This window comes from Aotus nancymaae, unplaced genomic scaffold, assembly GCF_030222135.1.
Source record: "Aotus nancymaae isolate 86718 unplaced genomic scaffold, 86718_ANA_hifiasm-v0.15.2.pri h1tg000030l, whole genome shotgun sequence".
Lineage (NCBI taxonomy): Eukaryota > Metazoa > Chordata > Mammalia > Primates > Aotidae > Aotus > Aotus nancymaae.
In genome coordinates, this window is record NW_026988443.1 from 39,129,916 (window position 1) to 39,152,637 (window position 22,722).

The window sequence follows — 22,722 nt, forward strand, 5'->3', positions numbered from 1 at the left end:
ACCACGGCAAAGCCGAAAAGGAACCCTGGGCCTCTTAGCTGTCACCACCTTCTCTCATTAGACTGTTGTTTTTATTTTTATTTCTTTATTTAGAGACAGGATAAGAGAAAGGTCCCTCCCTCACCTACCCTTCCCCAGGTCTCCCTTTCTGAAGTTCAGATTTTATTTTCTCAACACAATCCCATTACCTGTACCCCAGGAGAACAACCTTGGAAGTTTCTGGAACGGAAAATGTCCATTTTCTTTCATGGCCAGAATGGCAAAGACCTAAAGTGAGCCCTGTTCAGAGAGGGCACACATGAATTCTCCCACGGGATCCTCGAGACCACCACTGAGAGTCAGCCAGGACGCCACAAGGTAGTGGCCGCTATTCTGGTGCCCCCACCAGTCCCCTTCTCTAGAAGTAAGCCACTGCCCCACCCATGGAGGTAGGTGCCCAGCTGCCATGCTTCTATTACGGGATAGGTGGGATCGCAAACACAGTTACTTCCTCCTAGCCCGCATCCTGAAACAATTTTGCTGACATTTCACTGATGGCTCTACTGGTGCAGAGACTCGGCATGGCTTATCCCAAGTCACAGCTAAGCTACAGACCCAGGAGTCCAACCCAGCCCTCTCCATCCTTGCAGGATGGAGACCCCGGGTGAGCTATGATCTCCAGACCCTGGAGGAACTCCGAGAATTACCTGTACGACCTCCTTGACCAGGGTCTTGTCCGTCCCAGTTTTGGCGCGCTGCAGCCCGCTGACGTCCTCACCGATCCACGTGATGAGGGCGAACTTGGACCTCTTGCTCATGGCATCCCCGGTGGTGAAGCGCACGAAGGCAAACAACCGGACGTCATCTGTGGCCAACAGCAAAGAGAGAACACGGTGCTCTGTTAAAACACCCTAGCGTGTTTAAAGGATTGCTTTAGCCCAAGAGTTTGAGACCAGCCTGGGCAACATGGCAAAACTGCCTTTCTAAAAAAATACCAAAAAATTATCTGGGCAAGGTGGCGTGCACCTGTAGTCCCAGCTACCAGGGAGGCTGAGCGGGGAGGATCACTTGAGCCCACGAGATTGAGGCTGCAGTGAGCAGAGAGCACGCCACTGTACTCCAGCCTGGGTGGCCAGGTGACACCCTGTCTCATATAAAATAAAATAAAGTTGTGTGTGTGCATTGCATGTGTGTGTGTGGCATGCGGGTGCACGTGTACCCCACTAGGATAAAACAAAATTACTCAACATCAGCTCAACTAGCATGTGGGGCCAGATCATTCTCTCTGGTAGGGAACTTTCTGTAGGTTGCAGGGTGTTGAGTGGCACCCCTCACCTGGACCCACCAGTTATGACAAACAAAAATGCCTCCCTGCATTGCAGATGCCCCCTAAGGGGGGCCGAGCACCCCAGGTGAGAACGACTGCTCTCAACAGTTGGTGTCCCATTGAATCAGGCTGTCTTTTGTTTTTCCACCAGAGTTCTGCGCCTCTCGAGGGGATCACATATCCTTATTCCGCTTACTTCACAAATAGTTTATATTTTAATTGCCATTATCACCAAGATCTCATTCCAATTCCTAACTGGTGGTTGCTGGCACACAGGGACACTGATGGTTTGGAACCATTCACCTTGTATTAACCACCTGCATCAACGCTGATACTCTCTCAGGGCTCTTCGTTGCTGGCGTGAGGATTTCTCAGGCACCCGGTGATATCATAGAGCAGTATATGTTTGCTTCTCAAACCTTGCGTGGATTTAAATCACTGGGGAAATCTTCCTAAAATGCAGATTCTGATTCAACAGGTTTTGGGTCTATGCTTCTAAGAAGCTCCCCAGGGATGCTGATGCTGATGGTCAAAGGACTACGCTTTGAGTTAAAAATAAATAAATAAATAAATCTGCGTTTCTTCCTAGAATCTAAGTACCTCCCTGCAGGGTCCCACACAAAGCATTTAAGTTAGCACCAAGACTCAAGGTCACAAACCACCTGTCTAAAGGAGACAAGCGCTGGCAGGGAGCTGAGAAGTTCACTTCCTGGTGATTATCTCAAAGCCTGAGGGGTTACCAGCTGTACGCCTTCAACAGGAAGCCATGCGGTCTAATGGCTCATCCATCTGTCCCCAGGAGCTAAGGAACACACAGCTCTCAGCAGACCGTGAAGTTGTGATCCTAACTCCCGTCCAGGGTCAGGGACTCCACAACACTTACTTCTTAAAGGAGACCAGTCATCATCACCACTCACATTGGCACAGCACTTTTCAGTTTACAAAACATGCTTCTATTTTATCTCATTTGGTCTTTATAACAATGCTGGGAGGTAGATGAGGTACGGACTTTGATCTTTCATCAACAACATCCAAATCACCTTCATAGATAAGGGCTGGAGGCTCAGGGGCCACATGATGTGGCCAGAGTCACGACAGGGCGAGGCCAGGCGAGGCCAGAGCCAAGGGCCTGACACCTTGGGTGCATGTGCTCAGCCCCCTTTCTCCAGGGAAGTGCCCCACCAGGCCATGGCCATCTGGAGGTCAGTAGGTGACCAGGCAGCAGGGACAGAAGGAAGGATGGTCTCAGGGACACCGCGTAGGTGAATCAACAGAGCCTGGCTGGACGTGAGAAGTGAGGACAGAAGAGTCCAGAGCACGGGAGACCACGAGGGGTGAGCTCCACCTCCCAACACCCGGGGACTGTGCCTGAACTCCCGAACATCAGCCTGGGCTGCCTCACCTGTAAAACACTTTCTTTTCTTTATTGAGATAAAAGTACATAACATAAAATTCACCATGTTAACACTTTGAAGTACACATTTCAGTGGCTTTGAGGACACTTTCAATGCTGTGCAAACATCACGACTATCTAATGTCATCACCCCAGCGAGAACTCCCCACTCTCCACCCCACTCCCCCAGGCCGTGGCACTCCCCAAGGCCCTGGCACTCCCCCAGGCCCTGGCACCCACTCCTCTACTTTCTGTCTCTATGGACTGGCCCGTGCTGGACATGGCAATGGACTCATATGCTATGAGGCCTTTGGTGTCTGGCTTCTTTCACTCAGAGTCACATCTCCAGGTCCCTCCCTGCGGCCGTGGGGGTCAGCATTTCATTCCCTTTCATGGCTGAACGGCATTTCACTCTGTGGAGAGACCACATTTTGCTTATCGGTCCATCAGGTGATAGACAAGTGGGTTCCTTCCAAAATGGGGTGATTTCACGCCTCCCTTATCAGTTGACCCTGAAGACTAAATGTGAGAGCTACAAAACCCACCTGGCCCCTCAGGGTAGAACCTTCACGCTAAAGCTCCTGACACAGGGTGGGGCTGCCAGGTGGCCACTGCCCACAGGAAACGAGGCTGGTGCAAGTGAGGGCGGTTCCTCACATCTGAGGTGCAAAGGGCGAGGCCACGGCCGGCTGATGCAGACTGGAGTGTGGGGAGCAGCCCTTTAGCTCAAGAGCGTTTCTCAGCAGTCCCCGTGGTGTTTGGGAAGCCAGGGCTCTGTTCTGAGTAGTGTCGCCAGAACATCAACACCAAAGTGCTTAATGAAATGGCAGCCTTGACCCGAGGGGGAGGAGGGGCTGCACACCCGCCTCCAAATGCCTTTCACAAGCAAAAGAACACTGCGAGTCTGTTTCCATGGTAACCACTCTTGGGTTCCCATTTCTACACTGATCAGCCGGGACTTGTATCCAAACTGCCCACCCCTGGCCCAAGCCTCCACGGGGGAAAGTTACCAGCCCTGCTTTGGGCCGACGTAGTTTTCGGGGACCCCGACCATCTGTTCAGTGCAGTGCCAGGCCTTCTTGCTGAGCCAGCTCTCCCAGGCTCTCTCTCTTCTCCAGGTCACCCCCTCCCACTCCCATGGCTCTGGCCAGCTCCTCTGTGCAGCACCACGGCTTTGCCAACGTCTTCCCTCCCTGCTGGCTGCCAAGTACCTCCACACCGCCCTCCGAGTCCACCCCTCCCCCTTTCAGACCTCCCAGGTCTATTTGGGCAACATCCTTTCCCCCTTTAGGCTCACATGTTTCTGTTAAAGAACCACAAGCAGCCAGGTGCGGTGGCTCACGCCTGTAATCCCAGCACTTTGGGAGGCCGAGGCGGGCTCATCACCTGCGGGCGGCAGTTAGAGAACAGCCTGACCAACATGGAGAAACCCTGTCTCTACTAAAAATACAAAAATTAGCTGGGCATGGTGGCGCATGCCTGTAATTTGAGCTACTCAGGAGGCTGAGGCAGGGGAATCGTTTGAACCTGGGAGGTGCAGAGGTTGCAGCGAGCTGAGATTGCGTCACTGCACTCCAACCTGGGCAACAAGGGGGAAACTCCATCTCAAAAAAAAAAACAAAAAAAAACTACGAGCACTGTCCCTGTGTCCCAAGTACCAGCCCAGGGCCTGGCACAAGATAGATGTACAATAACTAAGTCACACCCCCCAATCCCAAGGCCACTGGGAACCTTCCAGAACCACAGCCTGATGTCATTTGAATGATCGTGGGGGAGCAGGGTGACAAGGGACATGGTTTGCTAGGTTACTGCTGGGTGCTTATCTGACAATGGCTGGTCAGTAAGATTGCTGACAGGCCTGTTTTGAAAATCTGAGAGTCACGTTGTGGTTACAAATGTTTGCTGCTGGAGATCTGGCACGAAAGTGACAGGTCAGCTGAGTCTGAGACGGAAAACCTGTTGGTCTATGCACCGTTTCTGCAGCTGCCCGGCAGACTGGAGGCCTCTCCCCGACCCCGCTCACCCTGAAGGAGGTTCTCAGCCCCTTTGACCTCACAGGGGGCAGTGCAGGGGAAAGCGCTGGTTCGTCATCCCTGGTTCAGCTACTTTCCCTCTTCTGAACAAACCGTGTCCACAAACCCGAGGGGCACTCACAGCCCCACATCAGCAGTGGGAAGCCCCAGGCTGCCTCGTCTACCTCGGGCTAGTGTCACTCTTGTTCACAGGAAAATGGCATATCTACTGAAGGGCATGGAGAAATGCCATCGTGTATATATTACTGTGATGTGTGTGTGTGTGTATTTGTGTATGTGTGTATATATGTGTGTGTACAGGTGTGTCTGTATATGTGTGTATATACATATATTTGTGTGAACAGATATATATGTGTGTACATATTCATGCATTTGTGTGTGTGTGCATGTGTGTTGTGTATGTGGGGTGTGTGTGTGTGTGTGTGTGCATTAAGTTGGCAAAACTGCTTAGAAGAAGGTTGGTACCTGGGCTTCCCATCACCCCCATTGTACCACTCGGTCTGCAACGGGGCCAATGGTCCGTCTCTTCAGACTGAGGTTGAGAGTCCAGTTCTAGGCAGAGAAGAGAGGGAGACTGCGCAGCCCCAGTGGGGGACAGGGGACCCAGGACTTCACCCCATCACAGGCACCAGGAGACAGAAGCCATGAGCTCCTTCTGCTGGTGGCCTCAGCACAGTGGAGCAGTCGACACCCTCAACCTTGTCTGCAACGTCCAGGGTGCAAGTTCAAATTCCAGAATCCTTTAGAAACTGACCCCCACATATACTAGTCTCGTGACCTGGACCACAGTCCTGAATGTCTCTAAGCCTCAGTTTCCTCATCCACAAAATGGGTCAAATACTACCTCATGAAGTGGTGGGGAGGACTACATGAAAAAGAAATGAGATCTGAAGAGCTTGGCTGATAGGACTCCTTGCTGTTTTTTGACCCCCAACATCTCTCCAATGAAACTGCCCTCAGGTCCACAGGGATCTCCTCATTGCCAAATGCAACACCATCTTCTCCACGCCCACTCGTGGCATTTCACACCATTGTCAATTCTGCCCTCCATGAACTTCTCCCTTCCCATGGCACCCAGGGCATGGCGCCATCTTGGTTCTCAGAGCGCTGATCCCACCTTCTACTTTCTTCCTGGCTCTTCTACCCTCTCTGTCTCCACACAGGCACTCCCCAAGGTTTTCCACCTCATCCTCTCCTTTCCCCGACACGCTCTCTCTGGGAGATCTCAGCTACCACCATGGAGTACGGGGGCACCAGCCTCTGCCCTCACAACTGTCCACTGCTCTGTCCTTAACAAGGCGGGCAGAGTCCGCCCCCCGTTTCTCGCCATCTCCTGGCACCTTGCACCCCTTACACACAATTGTTTACTAAGGCAACCTGGTGCACTGAGAAGAGCACCAGCTCCAGAGATCGGCCAGCCGGGGCCGAATGCCGGCTGCTTCCTTTAGCTACGGAACATCACATGAGGATGCTTCATGCTCTGTTCCCGCTGTAGAATGGGGACAACCTTCTGTATCCAGCTTTGGGTTTCAGAATGGGGCACTCCGAGGCACACAGAGTCACGAAGTCACTCCTTCTGTGAGTCTTCCTTGAGGGCCGATGGAAGACAGTTAAGGTCCAGGAGGTAACTGAGCCCCAAGTCTACTTAGCACTTATAAGGTGCCAGGCACCACTCTAAGGCTTTGCGCACTGCACCATTCCAACTTCTCTGTGAGGGCAGCACAGACCACCGTTCCATTTCACAGATGAAGAGACTGCAGCTTGGAGAGGTGAAGCGACAATGAGCCACACAACTCCTCCCTGCCCGCTGCAGAACTCCTGAAGTCTAGAGCAGCAGTTCTCAAAGCACGGTCCTCACACCAGCAGCACCACAGCACCCAGGAACTTACTAGAAATGTGGGTACTGAGGGTCCACTCGGCCCTACTGAACCAGACACTGGGAGCGAGGCCCAGAAACTGCTTGAACGAACCCCCGGGGTGATTCTGAGGCTGCCAAACCTTGAGACCCACTGACTTAGAGGAAGAGGTGGGGAAGAGGAAATGCGAGAACTCACAGTTGGGAGACGGGGAGACAAAGCTCTCAAGGACAGAAAAGCTGAAGTGCTCAGAGTTCAGCCCCCACGCCCTCCTCGCCACCCGTCTGCCTTTTATTTTGAGGAAGTGACTGCATAAGCAGCTTCCTGCAGGGTTCATGGCTCCTGAGCATGATCATCAAAGACCACCAGGACTCTCCCTCCCCAAAATCCCACGCCCAAGAGAGGGAACAGCCCTCATTAGCAAGAGAGCTACTGAGCCTTGGCCCTGGGTACCAGGAGGCCTTTCTGTCTGTGCTGCCTCTAGCGCCTCTGCTTCCCCATAAGCCACGCGGATTTAGATCAGACCTCAGGGCCTCCGCCACGGAGGATACAGCAAGGTCAGGGCCCCATCCTGAGGGCTGTGGTTTCCTTCTGGTTGATGCCATGCACTCAGAGCCCAGGCCAATTGCACTCTGGATGTTCCTGATTCGGAGACTATGGACGCTCTCCCCTTCCCACCAAGGGAGAGTGTTGTTCATGAAAAGACAGCTCTCATGCTCAAAGTTAATAAAACTCTACTCTCAAAAGAGCCTGACCCTTCCTTCCACTGGTCTACGAAGCCTCATCAGGGGCCAATGATAGAGCTCTGGCTCGGGGAAAGGACCCCTGGAGACCTAGAAGGCCCAGGCAGGACCCGGCAGGCAGGTAAAGGGAGGCTTCGTCCAATGCCCAGGTCATCTCTTCAAGGTCCTCTGCCTTCATGTACTAAGGAAGTTTATCTATGTGAACGAATCAGCATTCGAACATTCTCAGGACACCAGCTGGTGCAGAGCCGAGCTCAGAAGCCGGCCCTGGTGGCTATTACCCGCTCTTCTCTGTGGCCTTCCCTTCTCCTGGCTCGCCTTTGACCTTTCCCTGGGTCCTGGAGGTGCCTTTATGCCTCTCCTGCCTCCTCCCCATCCATGTGCCCTCCTCCCCGTCTTCTCTCCTCCCGACCTCTCTGGAAGAGAGAGGGATGGGGCAGGGTAAGGCCAGAGGGAGCAAAGGAGAGACAGTGTGGGTAGAGGGGACCACGTAGGGAGACCAAGTCGGGGGGAACAAGCTGGGTGTGGGGGGGACCAAGACGGGGGACCAAGTGAGGGAGCCAAGCAGCGGGGGTCCAAGGTTGGCGGGGGATCAAGCCAGGGCTGCTGAGCAGTCAAAGTGATGGAAATGTGGGAACAAACCCAGTGACAAGAGAAACGGAGGATGACCATGACCATGAAGGGGCAAGAGGGAATCAGAATTCTCTGCAGTCACCAAAGCCACCAGGATAAACCGCTCTAATCCTTCCCCAAAAGTTACAAATGGCATATGGTCCCCAATAAGCTCTCAAGTGCTGCCCCTCCTTCCCCCTCCCACCCAAACATGAAATCTCAAGCTCAGGTCAGCACTGAGAAAGAGACTCTGACCAGGCCCACCCAGGGTTCTCACCAAGGCGGCCCGACACAGGATCCACACTGTGTCGGGCTGCCTTCTCTCCAAAGACATTCTAGTCTCCTCTGCATATCCCCAGAGCCAGTCCTGGCTGGAGGGCCAAACCCCCGAGGAAGCAGGATCTGCTATGGGCCGAGTGCTGTGTGACTTTCTTAAGACTTCTGCAAACCCTTTCAACAACTCTGTTCATTACAAAAACACATACTACGTGTAGAATAATGAGAAACACAAAAAAGCAAAATTAAGAAATCAAGGCTCACCTTGCCAGCCCCCAGGCGCCAAAGCAGCCCTAGGGCGCCAAGGCCTGGAAGCTAAGAAATCAAGGCTCCCCCACCACCCTGGAAACTTTTTAGCGTAAGTCCTTTTGATCTTTTCAGCTATTTTCATATCCCTCTGAATCTTGTTATTGCCCCAGCACTGATCACCACGCCAGGCACGTCAAAGGCACCCTATACACTACCTGTGGGCCAACGGAAAGAAAAAAAGAATCATTTCAAAATTCCCACCAAACACTGAACTGCAGAGAAAGGCAAAAGAAAGGGGGAAGGTGGCCGGGTGCGGTAGCTCACGCCTGAAATCCCAGTACTTTGGGAATCCAAGGCAGGAAGATCACGAGTTCAGGAGTTCGAGACCAGCCTGGCCAACATAGCAAAACCCCATCTTTACTAAAAATACAAAATATTAGCCAGGCATGGTGGCAGTCACCTGTAATCCCAGCTACTTAGGAGGCTGAGGCAGGAGAATCGCTTGAACTGGGGAGGCAGAGGTTGCAGTGAGCTAAGATCGTGCCACTGCACTCCAGCCTGGGCAACAGTGCAAGACTCAAGACTCCCATCTCAAAAAAAAAAAAAAAGAAAGGGGGAAGAGGACAGCAGGAAGTTGCCCCAGAGAGCAGCAAGATTGCAGCTCACTCTAAAGCTGCCCTAACTTTACAGAGACTCCTGAGAGGTTATGCAAACAGGGCTCAGGAAGGAAAAAAAAACAACCCACACACCAAAAAGCTGAGCTGTCAGCTTCCACCCAGGGAGCCCCTGGAGCGAGGATGAAAGGAAATGGGAAAGAAACTCTCACATCCTGCTGCCCAGAGCAAGGGGACAGCTGGGCAGTCGCCATGGCAGCGGCTGGCTTCTAGCAGGCTGCTAAGGGGAAAGGGGGCAAGGCTGGGGAAGGAGAAACAGCCTCTCCACCAAGGAGGAAGGAGGGCTCAGTGGGTGCCCACATCTGTAAGAGGGAGGGGCCTGAGGCCGGGGTGGAAGGAGCCAGGTTGGTTGCTGAGGGTGAAGGGAGAGTGCTCATTACTAAAAGGGCCCGTACCACTTGCTGCCTTTTTTCAGAGTGACTTTCGTAACTCCCTCTGATTGATAAAAACAAAACAAAACCAACAAACATCCTTCTGTCTTGCTCAGAAAATTTCAAAAATATTAAAAAGCATAAAAACTAAAATCCATTACTCTAGAAATAAACCCCTTTTGGTTTATTCCTTATAGGGAATGAATGAAGGCTCTATTTCTTTTCCCTTTTGAGGAGTTACGCTCTGTTGCCCAGGCTGCAGAGCAGTGGGACGGTCTCAGCTCACTGCAACCTCCACCTCCCGGGTTCCAGTGATTCTCCTGCCTCAGCCTCCTGAGTAGCAGGGATTACAGGCACCTGCCACCACGCCTGGCTAATTTTTGTAGTTTTAGTAGAGATGGGGTTTCACCATGTTGGCCAGGCTGATCTTGAACCCTGACCTCAGGGGATCCGCCCAGCTGGCCTCCCAAAAAGCTGGGATTACAGGTGTGAGCCACCCACGCTGGGCCAAGGCTCTGTCCGTGTGATTTACATTGTGTGGGTACCTGCCCGTAGGCACCTCCTTTCTGCCTTGGACTCTACATCTTCATTAGGTGTGAATGATCCAGCTTTCCCAGCTTGACCCGGAGTGCAGGATGGCCAGAGGAAAAGAAAGATGATTACTTCCGCAGAACCTCCAGGATATAAGCTGATCTGAATACCCAAATTAAACCGAGAGCTAAAGGTTTTCCCCCTATGACCAAGCCCTAGCACTTTCTTTAAATGATAACTTTCTACTTCCTTAAATGGAAGTTAGGGTGTTAGACCTGACTCCACCTTCTGACTTAGGGAACAGTGGCTGTAACCAGTCCCTGGAGGCTCTGAGGACCTTATTACAGCATCTACAGCGTCTACAATGAGACACTTGGCCACTCAGGGATTTGGTGTCTGACTCCCAATCACTGAACGGCCCTGGTCTCCAACTCCTGACCTCGTGATCCGCCCACCCTGGCCTCCAAATGTGCTAGGATTACAGGCATGAGCCACCACGCCATCCTAATCAGGGTCTTGGAGGATGACTTAGAGTTTCTCCAGAGAACAGGGTAAAGACAAAGAGGGTTCATGTTAACAATTTCAGAGAAAGACTGTGACAGAAGTCCAGACAAAACAACAGCCTCCGCTGGCAAGTCCACAATGCCTTCCTCCACCGGCTCTTCTGTTTCCAATTTACTTACCATAAGCAGAAGGCCATATGATGTGGCCGATTATAACTGTGTGCAAAACAAGAGTTTAAAGGCTCAGAATGAGCTGCCGGGCCCCTACGGCTTGCTCAGCCCTACTCCAGGAGGGACGAATCTTGTTCCCTAGCACACCCAAAGCACCCAGACGATGCCCACATGTGCTCACTGAATAAATGACCACATCTGCACATCACCTTTGACTTCTCAGAGACTTTGCAGTTCCCAATTTGCAGCTGCGTTTCAGTTCAATGGAGGGTGCCATTTTATAAGAACAAAACCAAGAAGATGGGCATAGTGGCTCACACCTGTAATCCCAACACTTTGGGAGGCCGAGGCAGGAGGACAGCTTGACTCCAGGAGATTGAGGCTGCAGTAAGCTATGATCGCACCACTGCACTCCAGCCTGGGCCACACTGAGACTCTGTCTCAAAAAACTTATTTCCCTTTAATTAAAAGAAGAAGAAGAAGAAGAAAACCAATTCCTTCTCAGGATTTTTAAAGTATGACTTCTGCCCCCAGAAAACAGGAATGAATAGACAGGCAGGAATGAACATAGACAGACATAACAAGTGATTCGTTTCAACAACTTTGTAATTTAATAAAAGTGCATGAAGCCAGACACCTGTAATGCCAGCACTTTGGGAGGCCGAGGCAAGCAGATCACTTGAGCTCAGGAGTTCAAGACCAGCCTGGCCAACCTGGTGAAACCTTGTCTCTACTAAAAATACAAAAATTAGCCAAGCATGGTGGCGCACACCTGTAATCCCAGCTACTCAGGAGGCTGAGGTAGGATAATCACTTGAGTCCGGGAGGCAGAGGTTTCAGGAAGCTGAAATCACGCCACTACACTCCAGCCTGGGTGACAGAATGAGACTCCATCGCAAAAAATAAGGTGCATGGAAAGTGCAGGCCAACAAGGCAGTGTTGCTGGAGTCGCGGTGCCAGAACCCGCAGTGCCTACGGAACAGGGAAGCTGCTTCTCCACCTTTCATGTGCACCAGGGACAGCCCAGAGGGGTGCAGCCGACTCGAAACCTCAGCCACAGGAGAGCCCTGAGACCAGGGTTTGGGTCCTGGCTCTGCCCCTTTCCTCTCATGCGACAACGGCCCAGCGACTTCCCCTGTCTGCCCCCCAGTTCCCCAAGGTCTCTCCACCTCCGCCTGGGAGCCCCTGGTCGGCCAGGGCAGAACTCACAGCCAGTTCTCCTTCCCCGTGGACTTTAACGGCACTCCAGCCCCGAGCCTGCGCACCACCAGCCCCCACGGGGACGGCTGACTCACTTTACTTTTCTAAGGATTCACTTATTCATTACCCCATGCCATATCCGAGGCAGAACCTCCCCTCTTCCCAAAGGACCGAGACAACAAAGCGTGACTCAGCCAGGGCTCTGCGCCAGGCCCTGAGTGAGCACACTGGAAACCCGGCCACGGGTACAACACGGCGTTGCAGCTCTGCCCTAAACACGGGGGGACCCACTGAGAGCCGAGGGGACCAGCAAGCCACCCCCTGGAGGTCTCCTCATTGGTGACACAGCACGGTGATCTTCATCAGAGCCAGCTGAGGGGGTAGCACCCTGGGAATCAGGCCTGGCACACAGAAAGTTTTGAGAAGCATTAGGTGAGAATGATAAGGACCAGGCAGCCTTGGGACCAAGGGTGACAATGGCAATGACTGGGAAGCGAATGGAGGCAGGAGGGGAGCCGGGAGCTCAGTGGGGAGAGGCAGGGCTGCGCTCAGGGCAAGGAGCCACTCAGGGCCTGTGGGGTTGGCACATCATCCCCGGGGACCCCGAGGAAGCAGTGGCAGAACAAGACTGTCCAGCCGGGAATGAGCCACAAAAAGGGCCAAGGCACAGTCGTAGGAGGATGTGGAACAACGTAGCGGGAATAAAATGCGTGCTGCTCCAGAAACACCCGGAGGCCTCACATGGCTCCCGGGGTCACTGCGCCCTGGGCCCTGCCCGCTCCCCACTCTCATGCTTTCCACCCCCGACTCCCTACCCACACTTCCCCCCATGACCCCCACCCCATGATCTCCACCCTCACTACCCCCTCCCTACTCCCTCCCACTGCAGCCCCATGGCCCCCACCCCACGCTCCCCAAATCCCTTCCCACCCATGCTCCCCTCTCACTCCCCACCACGCTGCACCCCCACAGCCCTCACCCCATGGCCCTTACCCCATGGCCCACAACCACACTACACCCCCTCCCCAACCCCTGCGCTCCCCATCCACACTCAGTCCCCCCACAGCCCTCATCCCACAGCCCCCACCCCTAGCTCCCCACCCCACGCTCCCCACCCCACACTCACCCCCCACAGCCCTCACCCCCTGCTCCCCACTTCCCCACTCCCCACCCATGCTCCCCTCCCACAGCCCCCACCCCATGGCCCCGATAGGTTCCTGCTCTCCTGCCCACCCAGGAGCTTCATGCTCCTTTTTTCTTTTATGCTTTTTAAACCTGAGATACATTTACACAGCATAAAATGTGCCCTTGGTTTTCAGTACACAGCCAAGGTTGGGCACTGCGATGTACCCCACTGAGCTCTTCCAGTGCGAGTGCCCGGCACGCCATGCATCCTCAGTTTATATTTGCTGGGGGGATGAGGAAGAGAGGGTGGTGTTTCCAAGAACCAGCCACACAGCAGCCAGGTTTGGCCAAATCCAGAACAGAGCAAATGGTGTCGCAGGGCAGGCTACAGGAGCTGCGGTGTCAGGCACTGGCCCAGAGCGGACTGCGGCTGCAGGGTCAGGAGCCTGGCTCTTTGCATCTCAAGCCAGGTTCTTTTCAACCCTCCCCCAGCTCCAGCTGACCCCTGCCCTGCCTGAGGCGGCAGCAGCTTTTACTTGCAAACCATGAACAATACACTCCATTCTATAAGCAGGGTAGAATTCTAGCCAGAAAGGGGAGAAAAGTGCTTCCGGGTCACATCAGATGACCTCCAAAGGCCAGCCCTTCAGGCAAAAGTAGGGAAGTCAGGATTTCCTGGGAAAGTCTCTCAGCACAGGAGGGGGCATTTGGGTTCAGGACTTAAGGCACGTTGCTTCCCAGGGACACTCACAGGTTTTGTGTGTCAACAACAATGGCAGAAATGGCCTCTAAACAACAGTGGCCTCTCAACAGTGCCAGGGCTCCCCCATGGCCTGGGCCTGGGCCTTAGATCTCCCCCTCGGTGTTCCACAAAAGAGCCTCCTGTGGTCTTCCCTCCTTGTTTCACAAAGATTTTCCACTGCAAGCTGGGGTGCAGGGGGTGTCAGGACTGGGGCGAGAAGCACACACACCAGGTGAGAATTGCAGCCCAGCCTCGGTGCTGCCTCGGCTATGAAACAGGATAACAGGGCCCACAACACTGGGTCACGGCACAGATTAAGTGAAATCGCAAGTAACTGACTGTGGCAGGCAAAACAGTGACCCCCAAGACATCTACGTCCTAAACCCCGAAGCTGTGAATATGTACCTCACATGGCAAAAGGGACCTTGCAGATGTGATTAAGGTAAGGTCCTGAGGTGGGAAGATTCTCCGGGGTTATCTGGATGAGACCAATGTGATCACTGCAGTCCTTAAATGGGGAACGGTGGGGAGAAGGGCCAGAACCAGAGATGGCGTCATTGAGGTCTCGACCTGCCACTACTGGCTTTGAAAACAGAGGAAGAGGCCACAAGCCAAAGAATGTAGGCAGCCTCTGGAAACAGGAGGAGGCAAGGAAATGGATTCTCCCTTGGAGCCTCCAGGAGGAACCAGCCCTGTCCACACCTGGATTTTAGCCCTACGAGGCTCATGTCAGACTTCTGACCTCCAGAACTATGAGATGATACATTTATGTTGTTTTAGTTCACTAAGTTTGTGGTCATTCATTACAGTGGCCATAGGAAATTAACACAACGACCTTGGCTAATGCCTGGCCTAATAAAGGTCCACTGTTAACCATTACGGTTATCAACTTGTTTATTTATTACTGGCAACAAAGCTTACCTAAGCGCATAGAAGACAAAATAAGAATAAATGCATGAAGAAAAATGTGATGACCATAAACCAAAAACGAGATCTATGGCAGGTTTATTTCAACATGCACTAATGAAATAAAATATTAAATGCTGAGGTGCCATGCCTACCTTCAGAGACTGGCCCGTGGGGACCTGCCACTGTTGAGGCCACCGAGCTGAATGAGAAAAGTCACAGGCACATGTCTAAGAGGGAGAGGAAGGTGGTGATGTCTGGGCTCTGGGGAAAGAGGCCTGGGCCTGGGGCCAGAGCAGTCACGTGGCCAGTGGTAGTGACCGGGGAGCCTTGTGGACTGCCGGGCTGTTATTTTGGAGGAGGGGACAGCAGCCCCTCCTGTGTCAGTTTAGTTCTTGGACATCTGCACAGACTGTCATTCATTTGCCTACTCCACAACATCTGTGCAGGATGCCAGGTACCGTTCCCGGCGCTGCCAATACTGCAGAGAACAAAGCTGACCAGTTTCTGCCCCACAGGGCCTGGATGCCCCCAGGAAAGTCACACGATCAACAGATGCATGACTGCACATGCGGCTGGGATCTCAGGCACTGCTAAACGCTGCAAGGAGATGCTTTTGGACTCCTTGTCACCTTCTCAACGGCCAACTCTGGTTTCAGTGGCCATGGGAGTAGCCACTTGGGTACACCACGACATCCTGCCATGTGCCAGCCGCTCAACCCCACAGAGGCACAGCCTGGAGTGCAGAAACCCTAAAGCCCCTAAAGGACCCCTCAACCAATGAGGGACAAGAGTCAGCGGCTATGTGCCCCTGCCTCCCAGGGCTGCGCCCTCCACGTTCCTCTAAGGGTCCCTGCAGGATTCTGTCCCAGCATCCACAGCACTTAACTGGGGATTCTGTCCCAGCACCCACAGTAGTTAACCGTGGGATTGTGTCCCAGGTGCCTACAGCTCATAATAGGGCTGGAATGTGAACCCAGGCATGGGTTCTCTTCTCTAAGCAAGAGACACAGGGGTGGAGAGCCAGCACTTGCTGGGAAAACCTACACCCCAGGAAACAGCCCATGACTTGGGTCCACTCAAGTAAGCGACATACCCAGGGGGAAAAAGAGATTGGGAGCCAGCTAACCGTGAAGGGAGGGGATTCTCCACCAAGGAGCTGAAGAAACAGACATGCACACAACCACCACACGGGACATCAGCACCATGAAGACAAGGAGGGCGTCCGAGCAGAGGGAACATTTACGCTGGGCCTTGATGGGTGTGTAGACGTCCTCCAGGAAAGCAAAACAGACGAAGACAGTGCAGGCAGAGGGAAGAGTGTCCACCATGCCTAGGGAAGCGGGAAGGCAGGGCAGCGCAGCTTGGGGAAGAGCTGGGCGCCTCGGACACAGACCTGGAGTCAAAGGGCAGTTCTTTCTCTGACTGCAGCATCTCCAGCAAGCGACTCTGGCTCTCCAAGGAAAACGTCAGGTTCCTTCTTAGTGAAATGGGGATAATTCCTACTTCTGGGTGTCACTGTGCTCATAACTCCCTCAGAGATAAGATAAATTAGATGAGCCAATACACGCAGAGCCCCTACGTAGTGCCTGGGTCTGGGCACCCCTGAGATCACTGTCGTGTGTGTTTGGGACATGCACTAGAGGCACTGGCTGGCCAGTACCTGTCATAAAGGGCACCCATGTCACGTCTGAGTGTTTGGACCTTACGGGGAAAGGTGTTGGGAGTGGGGGGCTGGGGAGCAAACCAACCTGCCATCTAGGAAACCACCCCTAGCCTGGACTGCAAGCTGACTGGGGTCAGGGAAAGGACTCGGTTTAGTACTTGGGAAAGGACTCGGTTCAGTACTTGGCAAAGGGCTTGGCACATAGTAGATCCTCAAGAAATGTCCTGTAGACAACAAGGTCATGATCAAGGGTGGAGCCCTAAGAAACGCCTAGACTTATCGGGCAGGAGGGGGAAGGAGAAGCAGCAGAAGGAAGTGAGAATGAGAGGAGAGAGACATAAAAGAAGAACTAGGCAAATCTAGCTGTGCAGAAGCAGAAGCGACGGGGGGTATTTTTTCAGGAGGTGATGGCCACTGGCAAATGCTGGAGGGAGGTAAAGTGGATGCGAGACAAAGAAATGACCACTACACTTGGCAACTGGAACATTTTCAAAGACCTAGGCATAGAGCTCCCTGCACTGGGTGTGGATGCGCACCCGAATGAAATGGGGCAAAGAAAGGAAGGGAGACCAGGAGGTATTTATCGCACCTATAAAAGCTATAAGCAATGCTTTCACAAAGTTTACATTACTTTCTGAAGATTTTCAAGCAGCAGAAATCCAATTCAACTAATATCTAGGGAACGCCTTTTTTGAACATGAGACACTGTACTCAGCAGGAAGACACACATCTACCATCCTTCATCATGGGTAACACAGCCACAAACACAGAAGAAGCCACAAATATCACCATGCAGCAGACTGAAGGAGCCGTCACAAAGCCCATGCCCCTTTGGACACAGAATAAAGCTACACAGTGTGGCTCAGGGCCTCCCAGCAACAGATACGTGGGCAGAGAAGGCAGCGGGAGGCTGCGGTGCAGAAAATTACAGCTGTCTCAGCAGCCCTCCAGGGTATCACTCAAAAATAAAACCCTGGCCGGGCAGGGTAGCTCACGCCTGTAATTGCGACACTTTGGGAGACCAAGGTAAGTGGATCGCTTGAGCCCAGGAGTTCAAGACCAGCCTGGACAACGCAGCAAAACCACATCTCTACAAAGGATACAAAAATGAGCCGGGCCTAGTAGTAGGCACTTGTAGTCCCAGCTACTGTAGAGGCTGAGGCAGGGGAATTGCTTGAGCCTGGGAGGCAGAGGTTGTGGTGAGCCAAGACCACGTCACTGCACTTCAGCCTGGGTGATAGGGCAAGATCTTGTCTCAAAAATAAAATAAAAGGCCGGGCATGGTGGCTCACTTTGGGAGGCCGAGGTGGACGGATGCCGAGGTCAGGAGTTCGAGACCAGCCCGGCCAATAGGGTGAAACCCCTGTCTCTACTAAAAACTACAATCATACAGATCAACCCGAAATCTATCCAATACGGTGTGGCTCTGTGTCCCTACCTGAATCTCCCCTTGGATTCTAACAATCCCCACGTGTCAAGGGCAGGACCAGGTGGAGGTAACTGAATCACAGGGGCAGCTTCTCCCACACTGTTCTGGTGACAGTGAGCTCTCACAACAGCTGATGGTTTTATAACAGGCTTCCCCCTTGGCTTGGCTCCTCACACCACGTAAAGAAGGGTGTGTTTAATTCCCCTTTTGCCATGATTGTAAGTTTCCTGAGGCCTCCCCAGCCATGCAAAACTGTGAGTCAATTAAACCTCTCTTTATAAATGACCCTGTCTTGGGTATTTCTTCACAGCAGTGTGAGAACAGACTAACACACTATCCCTGAATTCCTACTGTGTGGTCCCATTTACCACACAGCGTTAGTGTGGGGGTAGAACACAAGAAGTCCACACTTGCCACATGACAGCCCCTCAAACATCTGAAGACAACACTCGTGTCCCCCCGAGGATCTCTCCTCTTAACCTCACAAGGTTAAATATGGTCAATTTCCTCAGTCAATTCTCACATGAAAGACTTTAAATTCCTTGTCCAGTCTGGATTCTCCTCTCCTCGGAGACTCTTTCCAGCTGCCTAACCTGGAGGCTCTGGCCAGGACTCTTTTAGATGGAAACAAAATCCAGAACCCACTCACAGTGGCCTAAGAAAAAATATGAAAGTGGACAGTCTAAGGACAAAGCTGCAGGCATGGCTGAATCCCAGCGTTTTATCCACCTCCCCACCAGGCTCTGTTCCTGCGTTCTCAGACAGGCTGTCTCTATAAATGGTAGTAAGGCCCCATGACCTCCAACCTCATCATTCTTACTCGTTTTAATCCCAGAGAAAGATAAAAAGACTCTTTGCTAACAACTCTGTCCAAAGTCTCAGGGATGAATCTGATTGCCTAGATTTGAGTCACATGGGCCCTTGAACTAATCAGTTAGCAGAGGGGTGGCTTACTCTGATGGTCCAGGTCTGGGTCGTGTGCCCTCTCACAGCACCCACACTGGCTGACCAGGATTATTATGAAATGGAAGGGAGAGGTTCCCCCAAAGGAGGGAATGCTGGACAGTAAAAAAAACATCAATTCCTCACTTTGGGAGGCCACGGCGGGCGGATCACAAGGTCAGGAGTTCAAGACCAGCCTGGCCAACATGGCGAAATCCCATCTCTACTAAAAGTATAAAAATTAGCCAGATGTGTTGGGGGGGGCGGGCACCTATAATCCCAGCTACTTAGGAGGCTGAGGCAGGAGAATTGCTTGAACCCAGAAGGCAGAGGTTACAGTGAGCCGAGATTGTGCCATTATACTCCAGCATGGGTGACAAGAGCAAGACTCCGTCTCAAAAAAAAAAAAGAAAGAAAAAAAAAAAATCAATTCCTACATCTCTGTGTGACGTTTAGGACTGACCAGAGCCTCATGGGAATATCATCTCCATCCCGAACATCAGCCAACAAATGTCACAGGGCACCTACCTCCAACCAAGTTGATGCTGCCCTTCTTGAAGATGCCTTTTCTGGTAACCACCCCATATCTCAAATTTATTTCAACCTACTCATTAATACGTAACGCCTTGTAGACAGTGCTATTTTAACAATAACCACATTTATTGAGCATTTACATTTACCCTGTATCAGGCAGTACTCTAGAAGCTTTATATGGAACATGCCAGTTTATCCTTAAACAACTTACGTGCAGTCATTATCCCATCTTTACAGACGAGAAAACAGAGGGTCTGGGAGATCTGCCCAAGGTCACACAGCACAGCAAGGCTATCATTCAAAACAAGACACCCCAGCTCTACCACTGATGGTTTTAACCAATCCGCTCTAAAATCTGCACCAACAGACAACTGGACTCATTCCCAGACGCCTGGATTCCTTCTAAAATAAAACTGCTTGCAACAGAGAATTTGGAGTCCATGGATAGAGGACTGGGTTAACAATGTTACATTTGTATGAAGGAAACTATGTAGCCATTTTAAACTCTCCTGCAGAAGAAGAGGGGAAGATAGGGAGGAAGCTTTGGAATTACAGTTGTGAGGAGAAGTGGCTCTAAAATATCTATACCATGATCCCCATGTGTAATATAATTACATATAGAACATTGTTTCAACAATATACATAAAAATGAGACCAGTGGTCTGTCCTGGAAGATGACAATAAAATGTCAGTTCCATGAGGACAGGGGCCTTCTCTGCTTCTATACTTACCCTCAGTGCCTGGAACCATGCCCCACAGAGTAACACTCCCATGCGCTGAAAGCATTGAATGAGTAAATGAACAGGAGAATGAAGGAATAAACGAATGAATGAGGAAACAGGCTTCTGAGCGGTGAACTGTATTGAATTCTATCTACTCGGCATTCTCCTCCGTTGGTCTAGTCTTGCTTTATGAATATGCTACGAAGAATACGTACATATTACTCGAACGGTACAGAAACAAAGTGTGATCTCATACATAGCCCCAGCCACTGCCTGGTCACACATACGTGATCTGTAAACCCTTTCTGCTGTGGTCCAGTAGACCACATGACCAGTCAGTCTGGTAAATGGCCCCTTTCCATCCACATCGGCCAGCTGAGCCCTGACTGCTTCCAGCTCCCAGGGGCTCTGTCACATGAACCTGTGACCCTCCAGCCCAACTCAGCACCCACTTCCTTCCCATCATCTCCCCCGCTTCCATCTTCTTGGTGCTCCTGAACTCTACTTCCACATCACTTAAATTCCACAAACAAAAATGGCAATCACAGTAATTGACATTTATGGAGCGCCCACTATGTCCCAAGCAGCATAAGGACTTGCTTCCTTAATCCTCCTAACGACCACACTGTAGCAGGTTACCAGATGGGTAACTCACCTGCTGCAGAGCACATGACTGCCAAGTATTTAAACCCAGGCCATCCGACAAAACCCAACCTCAGGAGGATGAGGCAGGAGAATCACTTGACCCTGGGAGGCAGAGGCTGCACTCCAGCCTGGACGACAGAGAAAGACTCTGTCTCAAAAAAAAAAAAACAAAAAAGAAAGAAAGAAAAGCAGTGGTAGGGGCAGCCAACACATACCACAGCCTGTGCTCTCATTTTAGGTGCATTAGTCCAGTGAACCCTCCCAGTCACCCTCAGAGGTAGGGATGTCAGGATCCCCATTTTACAGACCTAAAAACTGAGGCACAGAGGGAGGGATGCACTTGTCCAAGGCCACACAGTGAGTGAGAAGCAGAGCTGGGATGTCAATCTAGAATGTTTCTTTCTTCTTTTCTTTCTTTTTTTTTTAAAGACAGAGTCTCACTCTGTTGCCCAGGCTGGAGTGCAATGGTGTGATCTCGGCTCACTGCAACCTCTGCCTCCCCAGTTCAAGCGATTCTCCTGCCTCAGCCTCCAAGTAGCTGGGATGACAGGCACCCGCCACCACACCCCTGCCAATTTTTGTATTTTTAGTAGAGGCAGGGTTTCACTATGTTGGTCAGGCTGGTCTCAAACTCCTAACCTCACGTGATCTGCCTGCCTCGGCCTCCCAAAGTGCTGGGGTTACAGGTGTGAGCCACCATGCTTGGCCTAGAGTGTTGCTGATTCCAAAGTGTCCTCAGAGTTGAAATAAAGAAGGAATCACACTAAGCTAGGTGGGCAGATGAATCCTAGATGAGTCAAGATGGGGAAGAGGAATTCCTCATGGTAGAAACCTCCAAAATCGAAAACACCAAGGCGGGGAAAGTCTCCGTGTTGGGCTGCAGGTGCATGAGGGAGGCTGTGTGGAGCTACTGGGGAGGAGACGTGGGTGGGGACAGACCGACTAGAAAGTCAAGCAGACAGCCTGAGTGTAATCCAGTGGGCAGAAGGGAGCCATAGAAGGTTAATGAGGAGAGGGGTGACTTGACTAGAAATGTACTGTAGAAAGATTTACCCCAGCGAGGGAGAACAGAGTGGACACCAGACAAAGAAAATTAAGGGCAAAGAGATTGTTGCTATAAAGAGGAAGGTGGGGATGTTAAGAGACAAATGGACCCTTTTCTGAAAGTGGCATGCCATTCTTCCCTAGGAAGCCACCTCCTCCAGTCAGTCTCCTGCTTTGGGTGGGGCTGCCCCATCCCCCAACTCCAAGGATGGGCATGTGGTCCAGGCCTGGCCACCCAGAGTCCCAGTGATTGGTCTGGGGATGGGCACATGACCTCGGGGGGCCAAAGACACTCAGTTCAGGGACCCCCAAAATCACTGGCAAAGAGGCTTGCTCTGTCTCGCCACCAAAATGGCTCTACCCGGGGGGTAAACCTTCCCCTTCCCGCAAGAATGGAGATGAAGGATAAAGAGAGAGCTAGAAGAAGGAAGAGAGTTGTTTGGAGTTTGGGCAGCCTTTGCTGTCGCTAGAACTTCCCCTGGAGCTTCCAACCTAGACGGCACAGATAGATTTTCTGCTTACATTCATGTGCACTGGGCATCTCTCACTGCCCTTGCAAGGTCTCTGACCATTCCAGGTGAACTGAGCTACGGAGCAGAAGAGCAGAGACGGTGTCAGGGCAGAGGTGGTGTCGGGGCAGAGGCGGTGGCGGGGCAGAGGCGGTGGCGGGGCAGAGGCAGTGATGGGGCAGGCAGTGAGGAAGGCCGGGAGCCAGGCAAGTCCAGAAGAAGCAGAGGGTGCTGGGTCCCACTGGCAGGCAGACAGATCGGGAGGATGAGTGTGGGGGCGCTGGCCTGGCAGCACAGACACCCAGCGACCCTCTGGAAAACAGCTCTGAGGGAAGAAAGGCCAGGCCAGGGGGCTGGGGAGAGATGAGGAGGGGAGGCTGGGTGGAGAGATCCCACTCTGGGAAGCCCTGGGAGAGGAAGGGGAGAAAGGGGAGAAGGGATTGTAGGTAGCCTGGGGTAGGAGGGCCAGGGAAGGGACATTTCAGAGAGTGTGACTGAGTGCCAGAGCAGGGAGTGTTGGGAGGAGGGCAGGGCCCCCGG

The 22,722-nt window shown here is 52.3% G+C and overlaps 1 protein-coding gene across 1 annotated transcript in view; it reads right to left on the reverse strand.

The window, feature by feature from the left end:
* Positions 1–22,722, reverse strand: part of COTL1 (coactosin like F-actin binding protein 1) — a 48,593-nt gene that overhangs the window by 22,464 nt on the left and 3,407 nt on the right. Inside the window, exon 3 of the mRNA XM_012466125.3 lies at positions 687–844. Within this exon, the coding sequence (XP_012321548.1) occupies positions 687–844 (158 nt within the window). The remainder of the gene's footprint in view (positions 1–686; positions 845–22,722) is intronic.